The sequence below is a fragment of the Salvia splendens genome, chromosome 4 (genome assembly GCF_004379255.2).
Source record: "Salvia splendens isolate huo1 chromosome 4, SspV2, whole genome shotgun sequence".
Classification (NCBI taxonomy): Eukaryota; Viridiplantae; Streptophyta; class Magnoliopsida; order Lamiales; family Lamiaceae; genus Salvia; species Salvia splendens.
This window is the reverse complement of record NC_056035.1, coordinates 8,764,843-8,776,633: the sequence shown is the minus strand read 5'-3', so window position 1 is coordinate 8,776,633 and position 11,791 is coordinate 8,764,843. Positions and strand designations below refer to the sequence as shown.

Sequence of the window (11,791 nt, the reverse complement as noted above, 5' to 3'; positions counted from 1 at the left end):
AGGCCGTTGCCGATGTCAACGTGCTCAACCAATCCGACCTCTTCGCCGAAGTTTTGGATGGTAAAGCGTCGGTCATCAACTTCATCGCTAACAACCGGCGGTATAAAATGAGGTACTATCTTGCCGACGGCATCTACCCGAAGTGGCCAACCTTCGTGAAGACGTTCAACAGGCCGGTGAGCGAAAACTGGCTCTTTATGGGCAGAAGCAAGAGGCTGCTCGCAAGGATGTGGAGAGGGCGTTCTCCAAACGCTCTTCAACATTATTAAAGCCCCGGCTCGTACGTGGTTTATGGAGAATATGGTTGACATCATGTATACGTGCACAATCTTGCACAACATGATTGTCGCCGACGAAGGACCTGAGGCGGGAAATTGGTTCGACCCTGAAACCCCGGGAAGCCGCCTCACAGTGGAGTGCATCCGTCTATGCAAGATCGGTTGTCTATTCGGGCAAGGACACGTGATTCTACCGCCCACGCTCAACTCCAAGATGATCTAATGGAGCACATTTGGGCAAACTTTGGCAACCAGTAGAGTGCGCGGAAGAAATTAAATTATGTATTTTTAATATTTTTTAGGATTTTAATTATGTGTTTTTTAAATTTTTTTAGAATTTGAAGTTGTAATTTTATTTTATTTTATTTAATGCAGTGTGTTTTTATTAATTGGATTTGTTGGAAATAAAAAAAAAGAAATTGAATGAATAGTTAATGGATGAGATGGTTAAGAGACGGATAAGAGATGGAGGGTTGCAGGTGTTGTCTCTTAGTTAAAGAGATGGAGTGAAAAGTACAGTGGGGCCCATGAATAGTTAAGAGATGAGACGGTTAAGAGACGGATAAGAGACAGCGTTGCGGATGGAGATCTGGTAAATTTAGTTCCAGATTTTTTAAATATTTATTGGTAAAAATTAATAATTATATTCATATCAACTAATTTTTGTATCAATGATTGGGTTTCAAATACAAAGTACTCCATATTGATGATTTTTCGATGATTACTTTTATTCGGATACATATCCAAAATTTATTTTTTATTTATAAAATAATTTCATACGAGATTTACTAGCAACTAGCATGAGTTGGTTTCTCCATCCGCAATTAGAAGATTAACTGGAGTTCGTCACATATTTTAAAAAATATAAAAAAAGTGGTGAGAAAAAATAGTAGAACATGGCCAGGACCTTGAAATGCACCATTTATTTCTTTTTCTTTCATATTAGTGGGTGTGTATTGCAAGGCACAACCCCTGCTATGCACAACAGAAGATCCCAGCAGTAATAGAATGCAAAACCTATTTTTATAATAGAACGTGAGAATAATAAATTAGTAGCTATCATTTATACTGCAAATGAATTAGAACTCTTAACGATGGATGGATTAAAATGGTAAACCATAGCTTCTAATAATAGTGGAGAGAAGAGTACTAGACTACTAGTAATAAACCTCCATCAACAAACTCAATAGAACCAGGTACCACTATTCATTAGAGCATCCGCAATGGGTAGACGATGGCACGCCTGATGGCGCGCATCGTCCGCGCCATCCATCGTCCGCACCCATTGCAGGTGCGTGCCATAGGCCGCGGACGATCGTCGCGGCCTATACTTCGGGCGCGGAGGATAGGGCGGACGATGCACATCGTCCGCGCCATTGCGGCCTACGCGGACGATGGGCGCGCCCGATGGCACACATTTTACTTAAAAAATGCGTTTGCCGGGATTCAAACCCGGGTCTATTGCTTGGAAGGCAATAATCCTAACCATTGGACTACAAGCACTAGTTGAGATATCTTGAAAACTAAATTGTTTTATACATTTATTAAGATGATAATGTGATAAAAAAATGATAATTTATGATTAAAAAGTAGAATTCGGTGAAACGAGAATTTGCTTCTTCGAGTTATTAAGATGATTATGTTGTGTGATTGAAATGAAGGTTTTTTATAAATGTATTAATTTTTATAAATGTATTAATTTTTATAAATATATTAATTTTTAATTCGTATTGTAGTGTATTAATTTTTATAAATGAAATGAAGTTTTTCTCAATTTTTTGTTATTTAAATATTCAAATAAAATAAAATGCATAGGGCGCGCCATAGGGCGGGCCTTAGGGCGCCCCACTGCAGGTGAAGGGGAAGGAGGATAAAACCGATGATGTGGCGCGCCATAGGGCGCACCTTAGGGTGCCCCATTGCTGATGCTCTTAATCCCGCCATCCTTATCAGCTGATATTATTCTCCTTTATTATGGCCACTACATCCGCAATTAATCATTCATCTATTCTAGTCATATACATCTTTAATTAATTCACATTATTCATTATTTCAATTTTATCACTAAATATATAAATCCTACAAATTCTAGAAAAATTATAAATTTCAACTCATAAAATATTAATAAAATTTACCATTCATACAATTAAAATTTGATTTTATAATAATAATAATAATAATAATAATAATAATATAAAAAAAGTCTAGTTCCTTCCCATTTACTCGCCCACCTATCTCCCACACCCACTTAACGGCTCAGTGCCTCGCTTGCAATGCCCAGTGGGCGCCTCAACGCGCCTTCACTTTCCCGTTACGAACACTATTATAAACTTATGGCAAATTAAAATGATAAATAACTCATTAATCTTAGAATGATAATTTATTTATCTTTTCTATCAAACTACCTCTTAATATACTTTCTCTCTCTTTATTTCATTTAAAATAAAACAATTATTTTACAAAATATTCTATTTCAAGTGACATATTTTTAAAAAAATGTTTTTATATTTCTTATAATTAAAGTATTTCATACATTTTGAGCTTCGTATTATTAGTCATTATTTTAATTTTTTGTTATTTTATAGTATTTCTCATTCCCAATTTCTAGTTCTACTTTGACTTGCTCATATTTTAAGAAATACTATGAAAGAAAGTATATAGAAAAAAAATAGTGAAACTAGATTTTACCTTTATATTAATTTTATAATAAAACGTGAATGTAATAATTTAGTGAAATGTGAGAATCATTTAACTAAAATGTAAAAAGCAAGTGATACTTAAATCGTGGATATCTCAAAATGGCAATGGAGATACTATTATTTCGTAGATAGAAGGTGTATTTTAGTAAATTCATTCATGTATAGTATACTTAGTACTCCATATTATCTGATTTGTGTTTTTTCATTAAAAATGTTAGCTACTCCCAACATAGTATAACATTTGCATGAATAGTGTTCATTTTACGGAAATTAATTAACATCTTTGGGAAAAAAATGTTATGTCATTTATGATTTGTTCTGAATTTTCGAATGCATAAACAGGTGCAACTTAAATATTTTTTTTTAAATTAATGGAGCACTAATATTTGCATAAAAATATGTAGTAATTTATTTGCAAATTAATTTTTTTATTTCAATTTTTTGATTAAATTTGTTTGTTAAGTTAATGTAGAAAAACACAATAAACTGGAGTGAAAAAAGCAATTGAAGAGTGATCACAGTCCTCCAGACCCTTCAATATCAAGGTACTGAATCAAAATTGTTTAAATTCTTTTTATCATTTCGAATTGTTCATCGTCGTTTTGATCGATCATTAATTCGTGTGAGCATTATTACGAAGTATTGACGTATCAGTGAAAATCGAGCATAATCGGTTACCTTCTTCTAGATCTCATAATTTGTTGTAATTTAGTAAATTTTGGTTTTAGTTTTGAAATGCCATTTTTTGTTGTTGTCTGATTTATCTTTGTTTCTCACTATACATACAAATGTACAAGCGATGTCTGTTATTGAGGGAAATATGAGGTTGGGAAAATTATAAGGTTTTTTATTGTGTGAATATTAAGAATGGGGATGAAATCTCTGCTGCATTATGCCACTCAACTGTTTAACAATGGATTCAACATGTGATTTTCCTATGTTTCCTCTTAAAAGATTTCAAAAGAGTTGAAGAATCTGAGGGTGTAGAGAACAGTTTCTGCCAAAATGGGTGACAATTTGAAGGACATAGTGAATCAGTTAGGCGAGCGGTTGAAGGTTGGGGGGTCTGAGGTGGGGCAAAAGCTCAGTGCTCGAATGAGCTCAATGAGTTTCAAAATGAAGGATTTTTTCCAAGGTCCTAGTCAGACAGACAGTCTGATCGAGGAAGCCACGGCTGAGACTCTGGATGAGCCTGACTGGGCCACTAATCTCGAACTCTGTGACATGATTAGCAGTGGCAGGTTGAACAGTGAGTTCATTAGGGGCATAAAGAAAAGATTTATGTGCAAGATCCCTAGGGTTCAGTACTTGACTCTGGTGTTGCTTGAGACCTTCGTGAAGAACTGTGATAGGGCATTCTCTGAGGTTGCGGCTGAGAGGGTGCTTTGACGAGATGGTGAAGTTGACTGATGACCCTCTGACCGTGGCCAATAACCGCAACACGGTTTTGTTATTGATTGAATCGTGGGGGCAGTCTTCACATGAGTTGCGTTATTTGCCTGTCTATCAAGAGACTTACAGGGTAATCCTGCAGTTTGGATATGCCTGATTTATTTATTCATGATATTTCTTTCACACTTGTTTCCTTTAGTGTTGTATTCTATCCCAGACTTTCTACCTATTTTATAATACTACCAGCACAAACATTTTAATGAATAGCTTTCGAATATCAAGTGATTAGTTTGAGTTCTATGCTTTCATGGTACCTGATAGGGGTATATGTTTTTAAGTTTAATCTTACACTGATATAAATTTTCAAATATAACACAATATGCGTCTGTAATACGAGTAGTGTTTCTTGTATTAGTCAGGTAGGTCTTTCTGGTATCATTATAATATTCAGTCAGTTTTCTACGTGCATGACACTGAATAGAAATTTCATTTTACTTTTGCTAACACTCTCCGCACTTATGTACGGGGTTTCCTAATTCAAGTACCAGTAGATGTAATGTTTTACACTGACTTGTTGCTAAAATAGAAACTTAGACATGAACTGGTTATAATAATATTTCCCTCACATTTATAAGGATAAGGATGTCTGTAATTGGAGCAACAGCTAGCTTTTTTTATTATCTATTATCGTTTAATGTCAGTGATTATTGAGAAATTACCAAGACTTATTTATCTGGCTTGAAGAATTATGGTCACTTGAAATCACATTTAAAAGTTACCAGTAGAGAGTGAACACATGTTGATGAAATGTGATTTTCAGATGTATTCAACTTCTGATTCTCCTGTTTACTTTTAACTGCATTTCCTTCCATGTCAGAGTTTGATAGCAAAGGGTGTAAGGTTCCCTCTTCGCGACACTGAAAATCTTGGTAATTTAGTTACTCCTCCAAGGTCAGTGGCAGCTTCTGATTCCCTATAACTTCGTAATCAAATCACTGCGCAAAGATTTTCATCTGGACAAACGAAGGAAGCATTTGATGTGGCAAGAAATAGTATAGAGCTTGTGAACTCTGTTTTGTCATCATCCCCACCGGAAGATATTCTTCAGGTACTGCTACTGATCTCTCTCTCTCTCAGTCTGTATCTATATATACCGTGTTAATGTACTTCTCTTGGTTGTAGGTAGGAGCTTGTAGAACTCTCTTTAACATTACTATTGTTTTATGTGCATTCATTTTGATCATGGACTCTGTTTGTTATGCATGTGGTATTTTCAGAATATTGATATATGATAGACAGCATTCAGCAATTAGCTTGATCAAGGTTGATACATCTGTTGGCCATTTTAGAGGAAATCTGGCAAGATGACCATTTTCCGCCTCCTGGTATTATCTTTTTTAATTTCTTATGCAGGATGACGTAACCATCACCCTCTCAAGGCAATGTCGTGAGTCTCAGTAGAGTGTTCAGATGATCATTGAATCTGCAGGTGATAATGAGGTGCTGCTATTTGAAGCACTGAATGTGAATGACGAGATTCAAAAAGTTTTGTCCAAATATGAAGACATGAAAAAACCTGTGGTGATGCCTCAGAAACAAATGATTGGTAGGAGTGGGAGAATATCGGATTTCCTTGATTCTAGATTTTAACATTATAAAATAGTATTGAATGTGTAGACAAGTTAGGGGGATGTTCGCATGTTCTGGTGAGAGAAAATGGACGTGAAATGCACTATATCTCAATCTTCCTATTGCTTAGTTGTTTACATCTATAATGCGCACACACAAAAATACAAACGTGATGCAGAACGAGTCTCCACGTCGAAGATTAATTTATTACCATTCGAGACTACGATTCCCATTAATTAGTGGTATTTGTATTTATTACCAATTGGGACTAGAAAAGATGATCCATCCAGTTGCTCACGGAATGCATTAGCACTCGATAAGCGGAACTCACAAGGCTCCTCTTCCTCTTCCTCTTCCTCTTCCTCTTGCTCTTGGTTAGTTTCAACATTCTTTCATCTCCCTTTCCACGTATTAACTTCTTATTTTAGATCATAATTCATAATTATAGGAAGAAACTGGATCATTTCTTTGCATCTATCTATCCTGGTGATGTTTTACAACAATCATGCCCCTATTTATTGATGTCTCAAGATCTCACTGAGTAAGAAATTTTTGCTTTAACATTCTATGGTGTTGGTTTCTTTGGGGGTTGTATTTTGAGAGAGAGGACAGAGCGCAAAATTAATATGTTAATATTATCAGATTGATTACTTTCAATCTAGCAGCAAATGGGTGTAATTAAGAGCCGCGGCAAGTAGGAAAAAAGAACAAAAAATGGAAAAAACTTATGAAATTCTACTAACACTAAAATCCAAAAATATTTCTATATATCAATGTGATAGTTTCTGATCTTAAATATATTTTGATCCATATTTAACTGTTTCTCCTAAAATTGACAATCAACAATTAGTGAGTTAAATAGTACTATCATTTGAATAAAAAAGTTAGGGATACACTAAAGCTAAAAAAACATAAATATTAAAAAAAATAAATCATTTATTCCCTTCCTCTGTCTATTTTACTTTTAAGTCCAACTAAAAAAACAAAACATAGAATGTATATATTCATTTAAATCAATTACCTTGAAACGGTCAAGTCTAGAGAAGTAAAAAAGCGAAGAGTTTTGTACAGCAGAATACGGGTGGGGTTGTCAACTCTGCGCAAAACGCGGATTCTTTTCTGCCTCTTTCTATTACCCGAGAATGTTTATAACAACCCAACTTCTTCAAACACACAATTCATTCCTTTCATTTGTCCTCACCCTGTCTGATCTTCATCACAATTCTCCTTTTCCGATACACACACACAAGCACAAATATATGTGCATAAAGATCATTAAGGATTTAGTATGGGGTTTTGGAATGGCTTTATCTTGCTAAAATTTATGTTGTTTTGACTAACAACCAATTCTCTTGCATTTGATTTTTGTTTAACAAGAGTATTGATGCTAATGGATTTCGAGTGTGTTGGTTGCTTTGAGATGCTCGGATTCCACCTTAAATTTAGCAGCACTTTTTAATTTCTTGTGTGATTAATAGTTTTGGTTGAATTTAATTCTGCATTCACTTCTGTTATACCTTTACAAGTTATAAAACCATAGGTTCCATTATTGTTGGTTCCCACATTCGGTTTCACAATATTTACCTTATCCAATTAAATAATCTATGAACACAACATATATTTATTGCAGGCTCAAACTTCACCCCCTTTTTTTTGAAGTGGCAAGGTTTTGGTGCTGAAATGGCATCAAAACCATTTGAAACAAGCAGATCAGATCTATCAGCTGTATCTGATGTGCTGGACCCGAGCAACAACAAGCCTCCACTGCCTCCACAAACTCGTGTCACGTTTGCACGAAGGACTTCCTCCGGGAGGTATGTGAGCTACTCGAGGGATGATCTCGACAGCGAGCTTGGCAGCAGTGACTTCCTCAACTACACGGTGCAGATGCCCCCGACCCCGGATAATCAGCCTGTTGCACAGAAGGTTGAGGAGCAGTACGTGTCCAACTCGCTCTTCACGGGCGGGTTCAACAGCATAACGAGGGCGCATTTGATGGATAAAGTCATTGACTCGGACGTTAACCATCCACAGATGGCCGGTGTCAAGGGATCATCTTGTGCAATCAACGGTTGTGATGGGAAGGCCATGTGTGATGAGAAGGGGGATGACATTCTCCCGTGTGAGTGTGATTTCAAGATATGCCGGGACTGCTACATAGACGTGCTCAAGACAGGGGAGGGGACGTGCCCCGGGTGCAAGGACCAGTACAAGACTACGGATCTGGATGAAGCGATGGAGAACTGGAGGTCTCTGCCTCAGCTGCCTGGGCGGGGTGGGAGGTCGAAGAAGATGGAGAGGAGACTGTCGTTGGTGAAGTCAACAAAGTCGTCGCTGCTGATGAAGAGCCAGACTGGGGAGTTTGATCACAACAGGTGGCTGTTTGAGACCAAGGGTACGTATGGTTATGGCAATGCTATATGGCCTGATGGGAGTGGCTTTGATGATGGGAAAGAAGGCGACACGTACGAGCCTCCTGAGCTGATGAGCAAACCGTGGAGGCCGCTTACACGAAAGCTGAAGATTCCCGCAGCTGTCATAAGCCCTTACCGGTACATCTCTCTCTTTTTCTTAGTGTATAAATTCTTATAACAATTGCTTATGAGGATATGAAAGACTTTGTGCTTGTTCTGTCCTTGCAGGCTTCTGGTGGCTGTCCGAATGGTTGTTCTCGCGCTTTTCTTGACATGGAGGATCGGGCATCCCAACACCGATGCAGTATGGCTGTGGGGGATGTCTATAGTTTGTGAGATATGGTTTGCATTTTCTTGGATTCTTGACCAACTACCAAAGTTATGTCCTATAAACCGTGCTACTGATCTCAATGTATTGAAGGAGAAATTCGAGACACGTGATCCAAGCAATCCCACAGGGAAGTCTGACCTCCCGGGCATCGATATTTTTGTCTCGACAGCAGATCCGGAGAAGGAGCCGCCTCTCGTCACCGCCAACACCATTTTGTCCATATTAGCAACCGATTATCCTGTGGAAAAGCTTGCGTGTTATGTCTCTGATGACGGAGGGGCGCTTCTGACGTTTGAGGCCATGGCGGAAGCAGCGAGTTTTGCAAATATATGGGTTCCATTCTGTCGCAAGCACAACATTGAGCCGAGGAATCCAGAGTCTTACTTCAATCTGAAGAAGGACCCTTACAAGAATAAGATTCTCAAGGACTTTGTCAAAGACCGGAGACGAGTGAAGCGTGAATACGACGAATTTAAGGTTCGAATCAACGGCCTGCCAGACTCCATCCGTCGTCGCTCTGATGCTTATCATGCTAGGGAAGAACTTCAGGCTATGAAGGAGCAGAGGATGAAGAAGGAAGACGAGCCCCTCGAGGTTGTTAAGATCAAGAAAGCTACATGGATGGCAGATGGAACACATTGGCCTGGCACTTGGTTGAATCCTACCCCCGAGCACACCAAGGGCGATCATGCTGGGATAGTACAGGTATATATATCAACGGATTCAACGCTTATATAATCGAAATGAGTCCGTTGTGATTGTGAAATTGTTAATTGTTTGTCTTGGTGATGGTAGGTGATGCTGAAACCTCCAAGTGATGAGCTACTTTGTGGGGATGGTGAGGAGTACAGGTTGAATGACCTGACTAACGTTGACATTCGCCTTCCCATGCTCGTCTACGTCTCTCGTGAGAAGCGGCCTGGCTACGACCACAACAAGAAGGCGGGTGCTATGAATGCTTTGGTTCGAGCATCAGCAATCATGTCTAATGGTGCATTCATTCTCAACCTCGATTGTGATCACTACATCTATAACTCCCAAGCCATGAGGGAAGGGATGTGTTTCATGATGGATAGAGGCGGCGACAGAATCTGCTACGTCCAGTTCCCACAGAGATTCGAGGGCATTGATCCATCTGATCGATACGCCAACAGAAACACCGTGTTTTTTGATGGAAACATGCGAGCGCTAGACGGGTTACAAGGTCCGGTCTATGTTGGAACGGGGTGCCTCTTCAGACGGATTGCCCTTTATGGCTTTGATCCGCCCCGTACTAAGGAGCATAGCCCGAGCTTCTTCAGCTCGTGCTGTGGCCGACGCAGGAAGCACTCCTCTGTGGCTCATACACCGGAGGAGAACAAGTCGTTGAGAATGGGGGATTACTCTGACGATGAAGAGATGAATCTCTCTCTTGATCCAAAGATGTTTGGAAACTCAAATGTACTCATTGACTCCATCCCGGTGGCCGAGTACCAAGGCCGCCCGTTGGCCGACCATCCTTCCGTGAAGAATGGGCGCCCTCCCGGCGCCCTAACCATCCCCCGTGACCTCCTCGATGCCTCAACTGTAGCAGAGGCAATAAGCGTGATCTCGTGCTGGTACGAGGACAAGACAGAATGGGGGCAGCGAGTGGGCTGGATCTACGGCTCTGTCACGGAAGATGTTGTGACAGGGTACCGGATGCACAACAGGGGATGGAAGTCAGTTTACTGCGTGACGAAGCGTGACGCCTTCCGTGGGACCGCCCCCATCAACCTAACAGACAGGCTCCACCAGGTCCTCCGCTGGGCCACAGGATCAGTCGAGATCTTCTTCTCCCGGAACAACGCCTTGCTAGCAACATCGAAAATGAAGGTGTTGCAGAGGATTGCATACCTCAATGTAGGAATCTACCCTTTCACATCCATATTCCTGATCGTCTACTGCTTCCTCCCGGCGCTCTCCCTCTTCTCGGGCCAGTTCATCGTCCAGACGCTGAATGTGACCTTCCTGATCTACCTCCTCATCATCACGGTCACGCTGTGCGCGCTGGCCGTGCTGGAGGTAAAGTGGTCGGGGATCGAGCTCGAAGAGTGGTGGAGAAACGAGCAGTTCTGGCTTATCGGAGGGACTAGTGCACACTTGGCTGCAGTGTTCCAAGGGCTGCTGAAGATCTTCGCAGGAGTCGAGATATCGTTCACTCTAACGTCGAAATCAGGAGGAGACGACGAGGAAGACGAGTTCGCTGACCTGTACGTGGTGAAGTGGACGTCGCTGATGATCCCACCGATTGTGATCATAATGGTGAACCTGATAGCTATAGCAGTGGGGATAAGCAGAACTATATACAGCGTGATACCGCAGTGGAGCCGGCTGTTGGGGGGAGTTTTCTTCAGCTTTTGGGTGCTGGCGCATCTCTACCCATTTGCTAAAGGGCTGATGGGGAGACGGGGGAGAACGCCGACGATCGTATACGTGTGGTCCGGGCTCATTGCTATCACCATATCTCTGCTTTGGGTGGCCATAAACCCCCCTGCAGGGACTAACCAGATTGGTGGCTCTTTCCAGTTTCCTTAGAGAAAGAAGCACACATGGTTCCATTCTTTTATTTGTTATATGTATTGCTTTGATTTAGATGTATGCCATCAACTCTTCATGAAATGAACAAGTTGTTGATGGATTTAAGAATCGGCTTTTTGTGATCTATGATATATATTCCTCCTTTTTTTTACTACTATAATTTTGTTTCTTAATATTTCTTCGCATCTTAATTAATACTCCATTTGTAAGAAGGGAATTCGGTGAGCCTAAAACGAAACAAATGTTCAACTATTGGACATCGATCTGATAAACACCTAGGCTAGAATCACGCCTCATGCGAGAGATGTATGAAGCTGTTATATCACGTTCTTGATGCCCAATGACAGAAGCCTCTCCGCCGCTTTCTTCCTCTGAAACGTTAGGAACATTAGCCCTAATATATCTGCACCAGACGGCGTTGACTGAGCCTGCATTTGGCCATGTTCATCATTTTAATCAAATTGTTAATCACTTATTACTCTACTACTG

General features: G+C 40.0%; 1 protein-coding gene, 1 non-coding gene and 1 pseudogene across 2 annotated transcripts; 2 read left to right on the top strand and 1 right to left on the bottom strand.

Moving 5' to 3' along the window:
• Window positions 1-1,709: 1,709 nt before the first annotated feature.
• On the bottom strand, window positions 1,710-1,781 carry TRNAG-UCC. Its single transcript has one exon. It is a non-coding gene; the product is annotated as a tRNA-Gly (tRNA).
• A 1,689-nt stretch (window positions 1,782-3,470) lies between these two features.
• LOC121801529 lies at window positions 3,471-6,121 on the top strand (annotated as a pseudogene).
• Window positions 6,122-7,051: 930 nt separating this feature from the next.
• Window positions 7,052-11,425, top strand: LOC121799149 (cellulose synthase-like protein D2). The gene is made up of 3 exons (XM_042198492.1): window positions 7,052-8,550; window positions 8,641-9,448; window positions 9,539-11,425. The coding sequence occupies exons 1-3, from the start codon at window positions 7,679-7,681 to the stop codon at window positions 11,297-11,299; spliced, it is 3,441 nt and encodes a 1,146-aa protein (XP_042054426.1). The 5' UTR covers window positions 7,052-7,678; the 3' UTR covers window positions 11,300-11,425.
• The last annotated feature ends 366 nt before the right edge of the window (window positions 11,426-11,791 follow it).